Source organism: Geotrypetes seraphini, chromosome 9 (genome assembly GCF_902459505.1).
Source record: "Geotrypetes seraphini chromosome 9, aGeoSer1.1, whole genome shotgun sequence".
Taxonomy (NCBI): Eukaryota; Metazoa; Chordata; class Amphibia; order Gymnophiona; family Dermophiidae; genus Geotrypetes; species Geotrypetes seraphini.
In genome coordinates this window covers 66,325,685-66,348,326 of record NC_047092.1, presented here as the reverse complement: position 1 = coordinate 66,348,326, position 22,642 = coordinate 66,325,685, and the positions used below count along the sequence as shown (strand labels likewise).

Sequence of the window (22,642 nt, the reverse complement as noted above, 5' to 3'; positions counted from 1 at the left end):
GAGCAAAACTGAGGCAGTTTGGAGTTGTGGGGAGCCGCAAAGAGGTCTATCTGAGGCGTCCCCCACTGCGTGAAGATTTGGTGAAGGGGGCTGGAATGGAGAGTCCATTCGTGCGGTTGTAGTAGACGACTCAGTTTGTCTGCTAAGACGTTGTTCTCCCCCTGAATGTAGACTGCTCTGAGGGAGGCGTTGTGGCGCACCGCCCAGTCCTAGACTCGTAGAGCTTCCTGGCAAAGGAGGGCCGAGCCCGTGCCTCCTTGCTTGTTGATATAATACATGGCGGCCTGATTGTCTGTGCGAATGAGGATCACCATGTCGTGAAGTAGGTGTTGGAAAGCTTGGAGCGCATTGAAGATGGCTCTGAGTTCCAGTAGATTGATTTGGTGTAGTCTTTCCGCACTGGTCCAGAATCCTTGGGTGCGGAGACCATCCAGGTGGGCCCCCCATGCATAATTCGACGAATCGGTTGTGAGAACTTTCTGATGGGGGGGAGAGTGCATCAGCAAACCTCTGGATAGATTCGAAGAGGTCATCCACCAAAGTAGAGACTGCCGAAGAGCAGGTGTGACTAAGATGTGTTTGGATAGTGGATCGGACGTCTGATTCCATTGTGATGCCAGGGTCCACTGGGGGATCCTGAGATGGAGTCTGGCAAAGGGTGTCACATGTACTGTGGAGGCCATATGGCCCAGGAGCACCATCAGTTGTCTCGCCGGTAGGGTTTGTCGAGTAGACACCGACTGGCAGAGATGAAGAAGAGACTCCATGCGTTGCAGAGGCAGGAATGCTCGGAGTCGGGTGGTGTCCAGGACCGCTCCGATGAAGGGGAGGGACTGGGTGGGTTGTAGATGAGACTTGGAAAAGTTGATCTCGAAGCCCAAATTCTGGAGGAAGTAGGTTGTAGCCAAGGCCGCCGAAGTGACCTCTGGGGCTGACGGGGCCTTGATGAGCCAGTCGTCGAGGTATGGGAACACCTGTAGACCCCTGTCCCGGAGTGCCGCGGCCACTACCACCAGGCACTTTGTGAAGACTCTGGAGGACGAAGATAGGCCGAATGGTAGCACTCGATACTGTAGGTGCAGATTTCCCACCCGAAATCTGAGGAACTTTCGGGAGGCCGGGTGAATGGGGATGTGAGTGTAGGCCTCTTTGAGATCCAGGGAGCATAACCAGTCGTTCTGCTCGAGGAGGGGGTATAGAGAAGCCAAAGTCAACATGCGAAACTTCTCTTTGACCAGGAACTTGTTGAGGGCCCGAAGGTCTAAAATGGGTCGCAGGTCGCCCGTTTTCTTCGGGACGAGGAAGTACCGGGAGTAAAACCCTCGGTTCAATTGGTCTGACGGGACCGGCTCGACAGCTCGAAGCTGAAGTAAGGTTTGGACTTCCTGAAGAAGAAGGGCGGTCTGTGTCGAGTTTGAAGGATACTCTCTTGGAGGATGGTCCGGGGGGACCCGATGGAATTGAAGAGAGTATCCTTCTCTTATGATGGTAAGGACCCATAGGTCCGTGGTTATGGCCTCCCATCGATGGTAAAAAAGATGGAGGCGGCCCCCTATGGGAGAGGCTGAGTGCAGAACGGTGTCGGTTATGCTCCCAGGAGGGGAGTCAAAAGGGCTGGGGAGCCTTAGGTGCAACCGGTGTCTGAGGTTTTTGCTGAGACTTCTGGGGAGGTTGTCTCTTCGCAGGTTGTCTCGCAGCGGGCGTTTGTCTGGGCATGTAACGCCGCTGGTAGATCAGGGGTGGCCTGGAGGTTCGAGACTGTTGAGGTTTGGGTTTGGGCCGCAGGATGGATTGAAAAGATTTTTCGTGATCCGACAGCTTCTTGGTAACAGTTTCGATAGACTCATCGAACAGGTCAGCTCCCGCACATGGTACGTTGGCGAGTCTGTCCTGGAGGTTGGGATCCATATCGATTGTACGGAGCCATGCCAGGCGACGCATGGCTACCGCGCTTGCGGCAGCACGTGCCGAGAGTTCGAATGCATCGAAGGAGGATTGCATCAGCTGGAGGCGTAATTGGGAGAGGGAGGCTACCACTTCCTCGAACTCGAATCGAGCTTGGGTGTCTATGAAAGGAGTGAACTTGCGGAGCACCGGCAAGAAGAACTCCAGATAGGAAGAGAAAAAGAAATTGTAGTTCAGCACCCGTGACGCCATCATGGAGTTTTGATAGAATTTTCTACCAAATTTGTCCATCGTTCTCCCCTCTCGGCCCGGCGGTACAGAGGCGTAGACCTGAGAGGGATGAGAGCGTTTAAGAGAGGACTCGACCAGAAGGGATTGGTGGGAGAGTTGAGGGCCCTCAAACCCCTTATGGTGCACGATGCGGTATCGAGCATCGAGTTTGCTGGGAATCGCCGGTATGGAGTACGGTGTTTCGAAACACTGCATGAAGGTCTGATCCAGCAATTTATGCAGGGGGAGCCGAAGCGACTCCGTTGGAGGGTTAGGTAAATGCATGGTGTCCAAATACTCTTTGGAGTATCGGGAGCCCGTGTCAAGGGTTACATCCAGATCATCCGCCATTTGTCGGAGGAATGATGAGAAAGACAATTGATCCGCCAGCGTCGGTCTGTGGGACGGGCTGGAGGAGGAAGAGGCCTCCGGGTCCATGGACACCGGGGAGTGGCAAGGAGAATCGGGTACGGTTGTCTCCTCGTACTCCGGTCCCTCCGGAGGGGACACCTCTGATGAGGAATATCCCATACGTTGCAGTTTTTTCTGCGGTGACACCTCCGAATGGCGTGAAGAGTGCCAGGATGAGTGTCTTGATCGGTGCCCGTCTCGGTGGCGGGACGGGGATCGGGATCGTCTGTGCATCGCATGGTCTCCCGAAGCCCCCAAGTGGTGGATAGGGCTGGAAGCGGTGGATCGCAACTGGGGTTGCGGATTCTTGCGATGCTACCCAAGTCTGGTAAGGAGTACGGAAGAACTCTTCCTGACTATGCCCAGGGCTTTGAGTATCGATCGGAGGTCTGGTCCCATGTTGGCGCGGAGGCGTAATGGGTTCTAATGGCGGCATATCGGTAAGCGAGGCTTGCCACATGGGCATCGCCGCCCTCCCCCGTTCGTCCTCGTCGGTTTTCGAGGTCGAACGGCGTGGAGGAGGGGGAGGGGGCGGACCGCCCCTTTGGACCGGTACCGGGAGGTCACCCTGTATGGCAGCGATGAGCCCGGGTCCGATGGTCTGCATGAGCTCAACGAATTGAGCTTCCAGCATGGACCGTAGCGAAGCCGACAGGGAGGGATCCGCACCGAAAGGGGGTCCTCCTGCACGGTCATCGCGCTCCTTCGAGGTCGAGTGCTTCTGCTTAGTAGCTTTCGGCACTTTGATGACCACTGGTGGCACTGTGGAAGGAAGAGGTACCTGAACCGAGGAGACCAGGGCAGGCACCGACGTCGAGCTCGTGGATGGTGTCGGGATGAACGATGCCGGTTTCACTACACTCGATGCAGGAGGGGTCGATACCGGTTTCGCCCAAACCGGGGAGGTATCAGATGAAGTGGAGGCTGAGGGATCCTTAGCTGCGTCCATCTTGAACATCGATTCCCACAGTAGGCAACGCCGTTTGAATGAGCGTGCCGTAAGGGTAGAGCAAGGCCTGCACGATTTCGGAATGTGGTCAGGGCCCAAACACTGCAAACAGCGCCGGTGAGGGTCCGTGAGTGAAATCGCGCGTTGGCACTTGCTGCACTTTTTAAACCCGGTGATTGGCCGGGACATAGGCCGGAAAATCTCCGCCGCGAGGTCGAAGCCAGTGGGCCTGAGCCACGTGGCCGGCCCGTTCGACCCGCCGGAGGAAATAATCTTCTTTTTTTTTGAAAAAGAAAAGTACTGTTAACTGTAATTAAAATAAAGCGAAAACGCGGACAAGGAAGGCAAATTTAACTGAATTCAGCTAGCGCATGATGAAGTTGAACTTCTCAGCTCCGCGGAAAGAAAAGAACTGAGGAGACACACCCGGACCTCCGGGCGGGAAGGCACCGGCGCATGCGCGGTGCGGGCATCTAGAAACTTTTAAGTTTCTACAAGCAACACGTGCTTGTGAGACGTCCGTACCGGGGCTCTGTCTGATGACATCACCCACTAGTGAGAATACCTGCCTGCTTGTCCTGGGAAAATCTGTAGACCCTCAGACAAATGGTTCGACTCCGAACTACTCCATTTAAAAAGGCATTGTAGACACCTCGAAAGAATATGGAAAAAACAGAAACAAGACCAAACTAAAACAGCATGGAGAAACCAAATCAAACAGTATAAAATCAAATTAAAGGAAAAACGGAAAGCCTACTACTCCAAACTAATTGGCACTGAAACACCAGACTCAAAAGTACTTTTCAATCTTGTAAGAAAACTCACTGACACTAAACCTTTCCTAGCCACCCAAGGAAACCAATCTCCCTCAGCCCACCAATTAGCAGACTACTTCAAGCACAAAATCACTACTATCAGAACCACCTTCAACAAATCATTAACCATCCTCGATGAGATTATATTAAATCCAACAATGGATGAAGCCATATTAGCAGACAGAACTTGGACTAACTTCCCTAAAGTACAATGGACTGACATGAACCGACTCTACAACAAATACAGTCAAACATCATGTGATCTGAATAACTGCCCATCGTACCTGCTAACAACCGCATCCATCAAGTTCAAAGCCAGCCTCATGAAATGGTTACAATCCACGCTCACTGATGGTCAGTTCCCATCAGAACTAGGCGAGATAATAATCACCCCCATACCGAAAGACCTCAAAGCCCCAATTAATAACCCAGCCAACTACAGACCCATCGCCTCAATCCCATTATACGTCAAACTAATAGAAGGTCTTGTAGCACAATATCTCTCCAACTACCTATAAGACACTACATCCATCACAATCAGGATTCAGAAAAAACCACAACACAGAGACACTACTCATATCTCTAATGGATATAGCCCGACAGCACCTCAGTAAAGGAAACAGGATACTAATCATCCAACTAGATCTTTCAGCGGCTTTCGACCTAGTAGACCACTCCATACTACTCTAGATACTTGACGCCATAGGGATCTCGGGTAGGGTGCTCAACTGGTTCCAAGGATTCCTTAAAACTAGAACTTATAGAGTAAAGTCAAAAGATCTCATATCGAACCCTTGGTCAAACCCCTGCGGAGTACCGCAAGGATCCCCATTATTGCCCATACTATTCAACCTCTTCGTATCCTCCCTGGGCACAGCCCTAGACACCCTAAATATAGTATCATTCAGCTACGCAGACGACATAACAATCCTTCTCCCCTTCAACATTCAGGACGCCTCATCAGGACGCCTGAAAACAACATTGGAAACTGTAGAAACATGGATGACTAACCACAAACTGAAGCTGAACACAGATAAAACCAAATTCCTACTGCTAGAAAAAGACAAAGAACCAACCTTAACTGAATTGGTGGCAAATGCAATCAAATACCCAATACAGCCCTCGCTCAAAATTCTGGGAGTAATGATAGACAGGTGCTGCACAATGCAAATACATACCAACAAAACTATCCAAAAAGCTTTCTTCACCATGCGTAACCTGCAGAAAATAAGAAAATTATTTGACAAAGTACAATACAGAATCATAGTCCAATCACTTGTGCTAGGACTTGTAGACTACTGCAACATCCTTTATCTACCATGTCCCACCAACTTGATTAAACAACTACAGACAGTACAGAACACAGCTCTCTCATCTATTCGCTAGGAAAATATGATCACATCACCAATGCCTATCTAGACTCTCACTGGCTACCGATACGAGCAAGAACCCAATTCAAACTATACTGTCTACTATTCAAAGTACTAAACGGAACTACACCTATCTACCTAAACAACCGCCTACACCGAAACCTTTCACCCAGAATAAGGAGAACCCAGATCCCGTTCACCTACCCCCCCACTCAAAGGCACTAGACGCAAAAAACTATATGACAACCTACTTGCTACACAGGCAGCGAAACTTAACCCCACCATCTCCAAGCTGCTGATCACAACTACTGACTATAAAGCGTTCCGAAAAGATATCAAAACCATACTATTCAAAAAACACATCCCAACAACCTAATCTCCCCTCATTTCCTATCCCTACCGCACTTTCCTTGCAATTCCTCCCTTTCAGGCAACATCTAATCAAGTCTCTATGACAGGGGTGCCCACACTTTTTGGGCTTGTGAGCTACTTTTAAAATGACCACTTTTAAAATGATCTATCAACAATAAAAAAATTTTAAAAAACCACAAAGCACACTGTATGCTGAGAAAATGTTAATTATCATTCCTATTCCAGGGTTTTTTCAAAGAGGTCAAGGCAGATGACTCTATGCACTGTCACCTCAGTAACAACCATACAAAAATAGACAAATATACCCCCACACCCTTTTTACTAAACCACAATAGCAGTTTTTAGCGCAGGGAGCTGCACTGAATGCCCAGCGCTGCACTCAACACTCATAGGCTCCCTGCGCTAAAAACCGCTATTGCGGTTTAGTAATAGGGGGCCATAGTGCAAAATATAGACAGCAGATATAAATTCAGACACATTTTGATCACTAAATTTAAAATAAAATAATTTTTCCTACCTTGTTGTCTGGTATTCATGAGTCTCTGGTTGCACTTTCTTCTTCTGACTGTGCATCCAATCTTTCTTCCATTCTTTCAGCCTGTATGCTTCCTCTCCTCCAGACCTCATTCCCTCCCCCAACTTTTTCTTCCTCTCTCCCTTCCCTTTCTTTCTCCCTGCCTCCCTTTCTTTTTTTTCTCTCTTCATGCCCCCTTTCTTTTTTCTGTTTCCCTTCTTTCCTTCTGTCTCCCTGCCCTCCCCCAAACCACTGCCGCTAGGCAGGGACAGGACACAGGGCAGGCAGGCAGGCCTAGTGACAGGCAGACCCCATACCCCTCTCGTACCCTAAACCATCCCACATGCCCCCAGTACCTTAAATCATCTCCCTACGTACCCCCAGTACCTTTTTTAATCATACCCCCCTGTACTTTTTAAAATCCCTCCCTCCCTAGATGGCTATCCTGATATTTTAAATATCCCCTCACCCCCCGGTACCTTGATGCAATCCTGGCGGTCCAGCGCTGCATCGGCAGCCTTCCCTGCTGGACAGCTACCCAAGTCCCCATCTGCTGCGGCGGTAATAGGCAGGTGTGAGCCCCGAGCACGCCTGCCTGGTCTTGTGCTGCCTGAATGGTGTCAGCTCGGCTGGCTCCCCCTTCTGCGCCAGAAGTGAAATCCAGACTCGAGTCCGGAGTGCGTCTGCCTGGTCCTGCACCGGTGCTCGAATGGTGCAGTCAACTCCTGCGAGTCTCACGAGAACCAACAGCACCATTTGGGCGGCGGCACAGGACCAGGCAGGCGCGAGCCCCGAGCGCGGACTGGGGGAAAGGAAGGGCAGGAGGACCCGGACCTGACTGGCTGTGCACCCGGGGCGGACCACCCCCCCATTGGTACGCCACCGACGTTCACCCCGCCCTGCCAGCACTCTGATTGGCTGGCGTTCTTCAAGAGGCGGGCCAGTCAGGAGGGGAAAAGGGAACCCGCTCTGCGATTGACTGGGGTCCCCTGAGCGAGCGACCTGTTGATCGCGATCGACGTATTGGGCACCCCTGCTCTATGACGATACTTCAATACATACCCGGAAACATTGTAACCACTAACTATCTCAAAACGTCCGATACCTCTACTTATAAACTGAATCTAACTTTCTGTAATGTAAAGTTATGCTATGTAAAATAATGTAATGTAAAGTTATGTAAGTACTGTAAGGCAATGTAAAGTAATGCAAAGTAAACCTACGTAAATCTATGTAAAGTAATGTATGTAAAGTTATGTAAAGTAAGGTATGCAAAGTTTGTAAAGTAATGTAAAGTATTGTATTGTCATCGCCTGGAAATGACCAGCCATCTTCTAATGTAATCCGCTTAGAACCGCAAGGTACAAGCGGAATAGAAATCACTAATGTAATGTAATTTTACACTCATAAATCCTGCTGCACCAATTCAGCTTGCATCATCTGAAAGAGGCAGAGAAATACTGGCAAGTTCCAGGACAGTACTACACCTTATACTGGTAATGACATCACTGAATTGTCATTGTTCTCTGCCTCCACTTCCTGGTAAAGAGGAGGGGGGTTAACCCACTCATTTGGACTGCTCTAATGGGATAAGGAATTAAAGGTTGCCTTGAAATAAGGCCTGTGATTGGAAGCCTCTGAAATGGTCTGTGTTAATCTGAAAGATCCCTCATATTGCTTCTTTATAAAAGGACTCAAAAGTTACTGTACAGGGAGGTCAAGGCAACATCCAAAGAAAAAGATCTACTAGAGTGAGGAGAGTCTGCTTTGAGTACACACAATACAAGTAAGCAACTTCACTTTCTCTACCGTTATGAAGTTTGCCACAACCACAAAAAAAATCTATTAAATAGAAAGTCAATTAAATAGAAAAAAAACCCCAAAGAAGATAAATAAGTCCAACTGGACTAGCTATTCTTGTCCACAACATAAAAGCATATCTCAGCTGCCAGCTGTAAAGCATGACTACTTGTAGGATTTCTGCTTTATCCAGAACAGTTTTTTGTCAAATTCCTCAATTATTGAACTGTACCATCTTACACAAAGATGATTATCCACATCAAGCATCCTGCACAGGTAATGTTCTCTTTTCTCTCTTCTGGGCAAGAAGTGTATTCTCCACACTGATTGCTGAAGCAGGTCATTTGGTCCTTTCGGGCTTGCAGAGACGTAATGTTTGTAGTCAGCCTGATTATGTTCAAGTCCAGACAAATCAGGCATCTGGAAAGGGTATCAAAGTTTTGGATCATTCTCCAACACTGAGGACAAGGCTGGAACCCTGTCAGATATTTTTGCAGAACAACCAACTAACAAAGGAAACTAAATGTTTTTTTCAAGAGAAAAAGACAAATAAATGTTGGAGCCAAGTGGAGGTCAAGAAATCTCTTCAATACATGATACTCGTATTTAGAGTCAGTATTAAAAACTACTTATCCAGCAGCACCTGCTATATAGATAAAGTGCTGCTGACAGTGCCAAGGAAAGTCTAAAAGCTTATAGTGAAAGTGCAAGGATAGTCTAAAAACTTATAGTGGCAATATTCAGTCCATTACTTGGATAACGTACTCAGATGACTTAGGACATATTAAAGGTTGTTCTAGGTTATCCAGAAAGATTTTACAGATAGCAGATTGAATATTACAACATCTGGATAAGTTCTGGCACTGACCGCCATTATCAAATATTCAGCAACTGCCATTCTCTAGAGATGGCGGCACTAAACATCCATTTTTTGACCATTGAAAGTTGTATTTAATTAATTAAAACGCTCATTGTAGCAACTGAACATTGACCCCTTTGTTTTCACATCTATTCTGCAGAGCAGAAAATAAAAACTGAGAGACTGAGAAAACTGCTACAAGAGGGAAGACCTGCGCACGCTCAGAACTTTACACTAATACTGAGCTTTGGAATAGTGGTTCCATTCCAGCACTGCTGGATGACTTTACATATGTGTGTGCCCGATTTAATCCTGCTCTTTGAAGGAAAACTAAAAGGGAACTAGACAGAATTTTGCAAAGCAAAAACAGCAATTATAATGAAGTAAATTTGAAAAAAAAATAAACTTACTGTCATCAAATACCCCTGCATTAGCAAGTAATAAAGTGATGATTTTTGGATCTTTTTCAAGTTGCATAACATGTTTGCTTTCATTTGATAGAAGAGTGCATACATTAATAGCAAAGTCCACTTCATTTGGGAGTCCAGATAACAGTGACAGCACCAATTTATTGTAGTCATTTGGTGAATTGAAGTCCATAGACAGCCCATAGCTTTGACGAAGATAATCTATTTAGTAAGAGGAACAAAAACAAAACAATGTGTAATTATGGCAAATTAAATTGACACAGACATCAACTATACAAATTAATACATTTAAACTAAAAAATAAAAAAACATTCATAACTTCTTAGCTATTGAAAATGTTAATATGAAACATCTATCCACAAAAGTTGAATGAAAAAAATTAATTCAATCACCAAAATCATTCATTAAAAAATGTGACAGTGAAAGGACCCAAAGTATACATATTATTTAAGTGACAAACCATGTAAATGGAAAAAAAGACCTCAGTGTCCCCCCCTATAAAGTGAGATCGCTCCCAGATACCAGCTCACTTCACAGTTCCTTATAAAGTGAGCTGCTATCTGGGAGCAAGCAGAAAAAAAAAATATCATGAAGACAAAGATAGTGCTGAAGCCCCGGAACTTTAATTTCTGCTATTCTCTCATTCTGCCTCTGAGAAATTGGACTACTTGCAGTTAAGTGGTTATTTTGTTTCTTTGATATATTTGAGTTGAAGAATTTGAAAGACTGATCCAATTTGAAGAATAGAACTGGTAAAAAGTTTTTTTTAACCTAGGGGTGTGTTCCCTGCCTCAATTTTAATTGTGAAGCAGGAGAGTCCTTGGGATATTAGTTTATTCTATATCCCTGGGGACACAGGTCTTTTTCTCCATTTACATGGTTTGTCACTTAAGTAATATGCAATATCCCAGGACAAGCAGGCAGCCTATTCTCACATGTGGGTGACGTCATCCACGGAGCCCGGAGGCGGACAGCCTCGCAAGCAGACTCGCTTGTAGAAAACTCCGAAGTTTCAAGTCTGCCGCACCACGCATGCGCAAGTGCCCTCCCGCCCGCCAGCACAGGGCGCGTCTTCTCAGTTTTCCGCGGAGCCGAGAAGTCTGTCTTTGACGCTCTGCACTGAACTTAGTTCGCTTTGTGCCTTCTCTCCCCGCGGATTGTGTTTTACTTTACTTCTTACCATGTCCCTGTGCTTTTCTTTTGGTCTTTGTTTAAAAAAAAAAAAAAAGTTAATTTTTTAATCGACTGACTGGCAGGGCCTGTCACACGTCCTCAGCCTGCGGGCTTCAACTTTGCGGCAGCGGCTATAGAAACATAGAAACATAGAAATAGACGGCAGATAAGGGCCACGGCCCATCAAGTCTGCCCACTCCAGTGATCCTCGCTATCTATCTTTGCGGATAGATCCCACATGTCTATCCCATCTGGCCTTAAAATCCGCCACACTGGTGGCCTCAATAACCCGAAGTGGAAGACTATTCCAGTGATCAACCACCCTTTCAGTGAAGAAGAACTTTCTAGTGTCACTGTGCAGTTTCCCGCCCCTGATTTTCCACGAATGCCCCCTTGTTGCCGCGGGACCCTTGAAGAAGAAGATGTCTTCTTCCACCTTGATGCGGCCCGTGAGATATTTGAATGTCTCGATCATATCTCCCCTCTCTCGACGCTCCTCGAGTGAGTAGAGCTGCAAATTCCCCAACCGCTCCTCGTACGGGAGCTCCCTGAGTCCCGAGACCATCCTGGTGGCCATCCTCTGGACCGACTCCAGTCTCAGCACATCCTTGCGGTAATGCGGCCTCCAGAATTGCACACAGTACTCCAGGTGCGGTCTCACCATGGATCTATATAGTGGCATAATGACTTCAGGTTTACGGCTGATGAAACTCCTGCGTATGCAACCTATGATTTGCCTTGCTTTGGATGAAGCTTGCTCCACTTGGTTTGCCGACTTCATGTCTTCCCTGACAATCACTCCCAAGTCTCTTTCTGCTACAGTTCTTGTCAGGATCTCGCCATTTAGGGTGTAGATCTTGCATGGATTCTGGCTTCCCAGGTGCATGACTTTGCATTTTTTGGCATTGAAACTGAGTTGCCAGCTGGTCACGGGCTTCAAGAAGTGTAGTCAGTGCCAGCGTGCGATCTCCCTCACTGACCCACACCGCTGGTGCCTTAAGTGTCTTTGGCCTGACTATTGCCCGGAGTCGTGCGTTCGCTGTGCTACTCTTCCATCTCAAGCCCTCAAATGTCGTCGAGTTCAAGTGGGGAAGATTTTTGGTATGGAAACCTCGACTGCACCTTTGACCTCGACCTCCGATTCGGTCCAGCCTGCTATGGGGTGTCCTCCTGCCTCCAAGACCTCGACTCTCATCAGACCTTCCTCGTTTGGAACGTCCAAGACCTTGAGTAAATCTGCCATGTCTTCTCCTGGGCTTCCCTCAGGTCAGATACCTCGGAAGACAGTTCCAGCGGTGGTCCTCAAGCTACCCAAACATCATTCTTCCAAGTCGAAGCATTCTTCATGTTCGACCTCTGAGCCTTTAGCCTCAGCAAGTGGTCCAGTTTCATACTCGGATCCACAATTGCAGGCTACTATCCAGACCATTTTAGAGTGGAAATTTGTTCAGTTACTGACCAAATATAGTCCTGCCTCGACTCTGCTTCCTGCAATCCAGCCTGGGAATTCAGCAGGCTCACAAGAGGTCGAGTCCTTGCCTGTGCCTTGAGATGAATATACACACTCTATGCAAGGAGTCAAGTCTTTGCAAATGTCTCATCTGGAATCCTCACACTCCATACAAGGAGCCGCGTCTTTGGGAGTGCTTTCAGATTCCTCAATTCAAACCACAGAGTCTATGGGACTTTGATCTACAGCTTCTAGCCCTATATCCTCATTTCAGGCATTGCCCATTTCAAGGCATAGGGCAAAGTCTCCTCGACCTCGTACGAGACCTGCTTCTAGGCAGCACTCTCACCGCCGGTCGAGACTCTCATCAAGGTGCAGGTCCTCCTTCAGAGAGAAGCCTTCCTCGTCCAGGCCCTCCAGTTCTTAAAGGCCTCCAACTCCTCGAGACAGGACACCAGTGGCAGAACCTGAGGGCTCAGCTGATTTCAGTACCTCGCCCCAGTCCGTTTATTCCCTGGGATATCAGTACTCCAAAGAGACCTCACCTTCGTTTTCCATGCTAGGTGCCTCAAGGTCATCAAGTCCCTCTCGAGGCCATACTCTGGTGGATCAATTGTCCTTTTCATCCTTCCTCTGTCAAATGGCTGAGAACCTGGATCTTAAATTGGACGCTGGTTCTAAGTACTCTAAGGAGGATTTAGAGGAAATGAGTATGGTTCGGCCTCCTGCGGAGTCTCTCAAACTTCCTCTGAATAGACTTTTCTCTCAGACTTTCAAACGAAACCTAGAGACTCCTTATGCCATTCCTGCTGTTTCAGGCAAGCTGGAATCGAGGTATAGAACTGTACATTGCAAAGGCTTTGAGAACTCCCAATTATTTCATCAGTCCCTTCTTGTGGAATCTTCCTTAAAGAGAAGTCATCCTTCCAGGGTCTATGCTATCGTACCTCCTGGAAGAGAGGGCAGGACCATGGACAAGTTTGGCCGTTGTCTTTATCAAAATTCGATGATGGCCTCTAGGGTTTTAAATTATAATTTTATCTTTACTACTTATTTCAAGTATTTTATTGATATACTCCCTGGTTTTTATAAAGACCTTGGACAACACAGGCTTTTAGAGTTCCAACAAGTCATTGCTACTTTGGCGCAACTCAGGTTGCACCTTCTTCAGTTCTCTTATGATGCCTTTGAACTATCCTCGAGGGTCACTGCTTTCTCATTAGTGATGTGCCGCCTTGCCTGGCTTTGCACTATTGATATGGATCCCAACATTCAGGATCGTCTGGCCAATATTCCTTGTGAAGGCAATGACCTCTTTGATGAATCCATAGAGGCCGCCACCAAGAAGTTGTCTGAGCATGAGAAATCCTTTGGTTCCATCATCAGACCAAAATCTAAGACAGCTCCTCCTAAACCTTCTCGGCCTCTTCCATCCTATCAGAGGCGTTATCCTCCAAGGGCAGCTCCTTACACTTGAGAACTCCCCAAGAAACAACAGCAGAAGCAACAGAAACCTCAGCCTTCTGCTACAGAAACATCAGCCTTTTTGACTGTCTCATAGCATAACCTCCATCGTTCTGCCTCTGACCTCCCCTCTTCCCATAGGAGGTCATCTCCATCATTTTTACCATCGATGGGAGACCATTACATCCGACCTCTGGGTTCTGGCAATAGTCAGGGAAGGATACTCTCTTCATTTCGCTTAGATTCCAACAGAGCGTTCTCCAAGACAGTATCCTTTCAATCCATCCCAGACCACCCTTCTTCTTCAGGAAGCTCAAGCTTTGCTTCATCTCCGTGCCATTGAGGAAGTTCCTTTGGAACATCAGATCAGGGGATTTTACTCCCGTTACTTCCTAGCTCCGAAAAAGACGAGCGATCTACAGCCTATAATATTGGATCTCAGGGCCATCAACAAATTTTTGGTCAAAGAAAAGTATCGCATGTTGTCCCTTGCATCCTTATATCCCCTTCTAGATCAGAACAATTGGTTGTGTTCTCTGGATCTCAAGGAGGCTTACACTCAGATTCCCATTCATCCAGCCTCCCATCAGTGCCTCAGATTTTGGGTGGGGAATCTACATTTTCAGTAGACTTCTACCCTTCGGCCTGGCATCATGTCCGAGAGTGTTCACCAAGTGCCTAGTGGTGGTGGCAGCAGCTCTGCAGAACCATGGTCTCCAGGTGTTCCCCTACCTAGACTGGCTCATCAAAGATTCAACATCTCAGGGGGTTATTGTAGTGATCCAACGGACTACGTGATTCCTACAAAACTTGGGATTCGAAATCAACTTTCCCAAATCCCACCTTCAGCCCTCTCAGAATCTGCAGTTCATCGGAGCTGTTCTGGACGCTATCCCACTCAGAGCATTCCTTCCTCAGCAACGTCTGGATACTCTTCTTCAGCTTTGCCACAAAGTGTCTTCCCTTTCTTCACTCTCAGCGGGGACACATGATGATATTACTCAGTCACATGGCTTCGACCGTTCACATGACTCCTTTTGCCAGACTTCACCTCAGAATTCCTCAGTGGACCCTGGCATCTCAGTGGGAACAGGCTTGTGACCCACTCTCTCAACACATTACAGTCACTCCTTCGTTGAGACAGTCTCTCCACTGGTGGATGCTCTCTTCCAATCTCTCCAGAGGTTTACTGTTCCAGACACCCCCTCATCAGAAGGTCCTCACGAAAGTCTCCTCGACCTACGCTTGGTGGGCTCATTTCAATGGTCTCCGTACTCAAGGCAACTGGTCCAGCATGGATCATCAGTGTCATATCAATCTCTTGGAACTCAGAGCGATCTTCAATGCTCTCAAAGCTTTTCAACATCTTCTTCACGACCAGGTAGTCCTTTCTTGGACAATCAGGTCACCATGTACTACATCAACAAGCAGGGAGGAACAGGATCTCTCCCTCTTTGTCAAGAAGCTCAAACGGTGTGGGACTAGGTGATCCATCACAACACCTTCTTGAAAGCTGTCTACATTCAAGGAGAGAAAAACTGTCTGGCGGACAAACTGAGTCGTCTTCTGCAAACTCATGAATGGACACTCAATTTCTCGTCTCTTCATCACATTTTTTCTCAGTACGGAACTCCTCAAATAGATTTCTTTGCGTCTCACCACAACCAAGAACTGCCTCAGTTCTGCTCCAGGTTATACTCTCATCGTCTCGAGGTAGATGTTTTCCTTATGGAAAGGACGAATCTCTTCCTGTATACGTTCCCTCCATTCTCAAGACTCTTGTCAAGCTCAAGAACGATCATGCCACCATGATTCTAATAGCTCCTCGGTGGCCTAGGCAACCCTGGTTCTCCCTTCAGCTCAGCAGCAGGGAGCCATATCTTCTACCAATTTTTCCATCTCTGCTTACAGAGACAAGGATCTCTTCTTCATCCCAACCTGCAGTTTCTACACCTGACAGCTTGGTACCTCTCAACATAACTCCTCTTCAGTTTTCTCAACCTGTTTGGGATGTTTTAGAGGCTTCCAGAAAGGCTGCCACTAGACAATGCTACCACCAAAAATGGACTAGATTTTCTATGTGGTGCATCTCTCATAACAAGGAGCCTCGAGATACCTCCTTGTCTTCCGTCTTGGATTATCTTTTGCACTTATCTACCTCTGGCCTCAAATCTACATCCATTTGAGTCCATCTTAGTGAAATTGCTGCGTTCCATCAGCCTATCGAAGGGAAACCCTTTTCTGCTCATCCCAAGGTTTCCAGATTCATGAAAGGACTTTTCAATGTCAAAGCTCCTCTCAAACTGCTTCCAGTGGTTTGAAATCTCAATGTTGTTCTTGCTCAGTTGATGAAGCCTCCTTTTGAACCAATGCATAAGGCTCATCTGAAATATCTCACTTGGAAAGTGGTGTTTCTCATTATCCTCATCACATCTGCTCGAAGAGTCAGTGAGCTGCAAGCTTTAGTTGCTGATCCACCTTTCACAGTTTTCCATCATGACAAGGTGGTCCTCCATACTCATCCTAAATTCTTACCTAAAGTGGTTTCAGAATTTCATCTCAGTCAATCCTTTGTACTTCCAGTGTTTTTTCCAAGACCTCATTCTCATCCTGGAGAATCAGCTCTTCATGCCCTGGACATAGAACATAGAAGATGACGGTAGAAAAGGGCTACAGCCCATCAAGTCTGCCCACTCTGCTTACCCACTCCCTGTCTATGCCCTAATGACCCAATTTCCCTATCTTGACCCTCATAGGGATCCCACATGGGTATCCCATTTATTATTAAAGTCTGGCACGCTGTAAGCATTCTTTGGCCTTCTACTTGGAACACACCAAACCACACAGATCTGCTCAACATTTTGTCTCATTCGATCCAAACAAGTTGGGACATCCGATTTCTAAACGAACCATCTCCAATTGGATGGCTGCTTGTATCTTTTTCTGCTATGCTCAGGGTGGACTGCATCTACAGAGTCGAGTCACAGCCCACAAAGTCAGAGCCATGGCGGCTTCAGTAGCTTTCCTCAGATCCACTCCTATTGAGGAAATTTGCAAAGCTGCCACCTGGTCCTCGGTTCATACTTTCACCTCTCATTATTGTCTGGATGTTTTCTCCAGGGATGGCAATTTTGGCCAGAGAGTATTACAAAATTTATTCTCCTAAGCTGCCAACACTCCCATCATCCCATCCTGGTTAGCTTGGAGGTCACCCACATGTGAGAATAGGCTGCTTGCTTGTCCTGGGATAAAGCACAGTTACTTACCGTAACAGGTGTTATCCAGGGACAGCAGGCAGCTATTCTCACAACCCACCCACCTCCCCTGGTTGGCTTCTCTGCTAGCTATCTGAACTGAGGAGACGCACCCTGTGCTGGGTGGGAGGGCACTCACGCATGCGCGGTGCGGCAGACTCAAAACTTCTTAGTTTTCTACAAGCGAGGCTGTCCGCATCAGGGTCACATGGATGACGTCACTCACATGTGAGAATAGCTGCCTGATGTCCCTGGATAACACCTATTACAGTAAGTAACTGTGCTTACTTTGGGGTCCTTTCACTGGCACATTTTTTGATGAATGATTTTGGTGACTGAATATAAAACTATCATCACTGTGTCCAATATTGGTTGCCGTACCTAAAGAAGGACATGGAGATACTTGAGAGGGTTCAGAGAAGAGCGACAAGAATGATAAAAGGTATGGAAAACCTTTCATATGCTGAGAGGCTAGAAAGGCTGGGGCTTTTCATCCTGGAAAAGCGGAGACTCAGAGGAGACATGATAGAGTCTTACAAGATCATGAAGGGCATAGAGAAGGTGGAAAGGGACAGATTCTTCAGCCTATTGGGAACTACCAGAACAAGGGGGCACTTGGAAAAATTGAAAGGGGACAGGTTTAGAACCAATGCTAGGAAAATTTTCTTCACTCAGAAGGTGGTGGACACCTGGAATGCGCTTCCAGAGGATGTAATAGGACAGAATACATTAAGATGATTCAAAGAGGGATTGGACAAATTCCTGAAGGATATGCGGATTGAGGGATATAGAGAGAGACAGAGATAGGATGATGAAAGGGTATTGAAAGGTTTTAGACAAAGGATCACTTACAGGTCATGGACCTGATGGACCGCCACATGAGTGGATTGCTGGGTGCGATGGACCCCTGGTCTGACCCAGCGGAGGCAACTTCTTATGTTCTTATCACAATCTACATAATGAGAGTCATATAATCTGGCTGCTCAATGCCATAAAGGATGTGCGTTTGTGTGTTCTGTCTACTAAATTAAACAGGGTCTTGGCATACTGCTCTCATATGTCTTGACCCTCAACAGGCAGAAAACTATCACTTGACATGTGGGGGTATCTGCTATAGCATCAATACCATATTGACAAGGACCATGGTGAGGCTCCACCTTAGGGGGTGTCCCAAGATGGTGGTAGTGTGAGAAGCTGTGGTAGAACCGACGATAGCTGGTGCCTTCCATTGAAGTCATCTTACCTTTTGTAGTTCTTTTGCTATGCCGCATTCAAAAAGGAAGACGGTGATAAGGGCCGTTCCTTCGCCAGCCCTATCTTCCACGCCCATCCAGCAAGCCATCGACCGCTTCTTCACAGTTTTGCCTCAACATGCCGGAGGAAATGACCTGGCTTTGGGGGAAGATGTGGGAGAAACTTTTCCCCTAATGGCACTCGAAACATCTTTATCCTCTCCGGCTCCATCCAACCCTGCGTGTCCAGCCTCTGCCGGGGCTCTGTTGCAGGAGGTCTACAATTCCAGAAGGGAATCTATGGGGCTTCCTGGAGCGCAGGAAGCCGAAAGACCAAGAGGAGAAGTTCCAGTTCCGTCTCATTTCCTTCTGGTAAGCCCAGCCCAAATGCCTCCAGCATCTGACAGGAGGCTTTGACATCAGCCCTCAGTTATAAGGTGCCACCCTGCTGCATTGTGGGATTTGTGGTCCTGTATAGGAACCTTGATGCATTCCTGCACATTGTCTATAAAAGATGAAACTGGCCAAGTAGCTCCCCCTAGTAACTGGGACTTGGAGACTGCCTGCCCTGTCACTACCTGCCTGCCAGACACTAGGCCTGTCTGCCCTGTCTCAGTCTACCACTAGACCACCAGAGAGGGGACAGGGTATACAGCCTGGCAGGGAGGGGGGACAGGGTGCAGATCCTGGCAAGGAGTATGGGGTTGGGTGCTGAGCCTGGCAGGAAGAGTTTGGTTCAGAATTATTTTTTCTTGTTTTCCTCCTCTAAATCTAGGGTGTGTCTTATGGTCAGGTGCGTTTTATGGAGCAAAAAATACGATAATTTCATTACTCCATATAGTTAACTCATAAAATTAATGTCTAATCCTCTTATAGAAACACTCATAAATCTTCTCAGTTCTTCTTAATCCGTCTCAATAGGGAAGCTAATGATATAATTCTTGTAAAGGACTCATAGGTGAGTCACACAAATTTTCAGAAGATATAGTACTTAGTCCAACTGGAAAACACTGCCATGCGTGTTCAAATTTCTATATTCACATCATTTGAAACAAACTTCTGAACTGTTACTTAGCTCATTTTCACTTCTTTTACTCTTTTTTTAATTTATATTTCTTATTAGTTTTATAATTTTGACAATCACAATCAAAATACAAGAAAAATATCATGAAAAAGAAAAAAAATATCACTAATCCAAATAATTCAAGGTAAAACTTTTTTTATCCAAGACCACTTCATTTACATCTCTTATATAAAAAGACTTATGAAAAGGATATAAAAAGACATGAAGCAGTCCAGAGGAAGGCGACGAAAATGGTAAGGGGTTTGAACCAAAAAAAGTATGAGAAGAGACTGGAAGACTTAAATATGTCTACTCTGAAGGAGAGGAGGGACAGAAGAGATATGATACAGGTATTTAATATAGAACCAAATCTTTTCCAGACAAGAGAAAATGGTAAAACAAGAGGGCATAATTTGAGGTTGCAGGAGGAAGACTCAGGAGCAATATTAGAAACATAGAAACATAGAAGATGACGGCAGATAAGGGCCATAGCCCATCAGGTCTGCCCACTCTACTGACCCACCCCCAAGTCTACTATCCTAGGGATCCCACATGGTGACAGGTTCCCTTGGCTTAACCCTCTAAGGGATCCCACATGGGCATCCCATTTGCTCTTAAATTCTTGCACGCTGTTTGTCTTGATCACCTGCACCGGGAGCTTGTTCCAAGGATCAACCACTCTCTCGGTGAAGAAATATTTCCTGGTGTCGCCATGAAATTTTCCGCCCCTGAGTTTGAGCGGATGCCCTCTTGTGGCTGAGAGTCCTTTGAGAAAGAGAATCTCTTCTTCCATCTCGATACGGCCGGTAATATACTTAATGTCTCGATCATGTCTCCTCTCTCCCTACGTTCCTCAAGTGAGTACAGCCACAAATTTTTCAGCCTTTCCTCGTACGATAGATCCTTGAGCCCCGAGACCATCCTGGTGGCCATCCGTTGCACCGACTCTACTCTCAGCACATCTTTTCGGTAGTGTGGCCTCCAGAATTGCACACAGTATTCCAAATGATGTCTCACCATGGTTCTGTATAATGGCATTATGACTTCAGGCTTCCGGCTGACGAAACTCCTGCGGATGCAACCTAACAACTGTCTTGCCTTAGATGAAGCCTTCTCCACATGATCAGCAGTTTTCATGTCTGCGCTGATGATCACTCCCAAGTCTCGTTCTGTTGAAGTTCTAGCTAAGGTCTCACCATTCAAGGAAATTCTTTTTCACAGAGAGGGTGGTAGATGTCTGGAATGCCCTCCCGAGGGAAGTGGTGGAGAGGAAAACTATGATAGAATTCAAAATAGCATGGGATAAACATAGAGGATCTCTAATTAGAAAACAAAGGATGTAAATTAAAGAACTAAGGCCAAACCACACAGTAGACTATCTTATCTTAAGTTCTGTTTCAGGTTGTGCTTGTTTTCAGAGTGTTGTATCTTTTATCTTGTATACAAAATTTCTAATAAAGAAAAATATTTATAAAAAAAAAAAGAACTAAGGCTGGTACTGGACAGACTTGCACGGTCTGTGTCCCTTATGTGGTGATTTAGAAACATGACGGCAGATAAAGGCCAAATGGTCCATTTGTCTGCCCATCCACAGTAACCATTATCTCTTTCTCTCTCTGAGAAATCCCATGTGCCTATCCCAGGCTCTCTTGAAATCAGACACAGTCTCTGTTTCCACCACCTCTTCAAGGAGACTGTTCCACATATCTACCACCCTTTCTATAAAAAAGTATTTCCTCAGATTCCTCCCTGCAACCTCAAATTATGTCCTCTAATTTTACCATTTTCTCTTCTCTAGAAAAGATTTGGCTATATATTAATATCTTTTCATGTATTTAAATACCTGAATCATATCTCCCCTGTCCCTCCTCTCCTCCAGAGTATACATATTTAGGTCTTCCAATCTCTTCTTATACTTCTTTTGGTTTGGTATAGGATGGGCTGAGGAGGGCATCAATGGGAACTCCACTAAACTTGGAACATGAGGATGTTATTGGCCAGACTTTATGGTCGATATCCTGCAATCAGGATGGTTGGATAGGCTGGAGTGAGCTTGGACAGCAACTTCAGCATTTGGAACCTAGGACAATACCAGGTGGACTTTACAGTTTAAGACGCAGAAAAAGAGACAAGTTAATTTGTATGTTTTCTATTGTAACCCGCTTACTAGATAGGCAGGGAAGGAATTTTTAAAATAAATAATCATTTATATTTAATGGGTATAACTAATGGGCAGATTGGATGGATTGTTCAGGTCTTTATCTGCCATTATTTACTATGTTATTAGATATATGCAGCATTATACAACAAAACAAGAAGAGACAGTCCCTGCTCAAAAGAGTTTACAATCTAGTCAAGACAAACGGGACAAAAAGGTGCATCAATACACTGTGCTCAGGTAGGGGAATTACAGAGGGGAGTCTTAAAGTTTCTAAAGCTTAACATAACAGTACACTTTTACACTGGCCATACCTGGCTCCATGGATGACATCACCCACATGTAAAAATATGCTGCCTGCTTGTCCTGGGATAATGATGCTTAGAAGGTAGGTTAGTGTTTGGAATTCAAAGTCCTCATTAGGTGTAGAACAAAGATGGGCTATTGAAGTCGCCATTGCTCAAACTTTATGAGCAGTGACCCGGCCTACAAGCGTCAGCCTAGCCCGAGCATAGCAAAAGGAGAAACAGTCCACCAGCCATGTGGAGATGGTTCTCTTGGTGACAGCAGCTCCAAATCTGTTAGGATCGAATGACAGAAAGGGTTGTGGTAATTCTGTGAGGTTTGATGTAATCCAAATAGTAAGCCAGTGCTTGTTTACAGTCCAATGTGTGTAGAGGTGCCTCACCAGTATAAAAATGTGGTCTCAGGTAGAACTATGGACTAGTTGAGATGAAATACAGAGATGACTTTCAGGAGGAACTTGGGATGTGTGTGAAGAACCTAATAGAATATTGTACAGGGTGGGTCTGAGACAAGTGCTTGAAGATCACTGATTCGGCAAGCAGATGCGAGTGCTATATAGAAGACCACTTTCCAAGATGCTAGAGGAAAAGAAACCAAAAGAGGTTCAAAGCAGACCATCAGGGTAGATAGCAGAACACTGAAGTCCCAGACAATGGGAGGAGGCTTGGTATGGTAGAGGCCTTTCATGAATCTATTCAAACAAGGAATGAATGGATAGTGGTTTCTTGTCCAATGGTGAATAAAAGGCACTAATAGCACAGAGATGAATTTGCACTGAAGTAGTCTTGAGACTAGAATTGGAACATAAGAACATAAGAATTGTCACTGCTGGGTCAGAACAGTGGTCCA

At 46.2% G+C, this 22,642-nt stretch overlaps 1 protein-coding gene across 2 annotated transcripts in view; it reads right to left on the bottom strand.

The window, feature by feature from the left end:
* The window catches only part of ARID2 (AT-rich interaction domain 2), an 817,990-nt gene that overhangs the window by 682,835 nt on the left and 112,513 nt on the right, over positions 1-22,642 (bottom strand). For both annotated transcript variants that reach the window (XM_033959297.1, XM_033959298.1), the window contains one exon: positions 9,676-9,894. In XM_033959297.1, the coding sequence (XP_033815188.1) occupies positions 9,676-9,894 (219 nt within the window). The remainder of the gene's footprint in view (positions 1-9,675; positions 9,895-22,642) is intronic.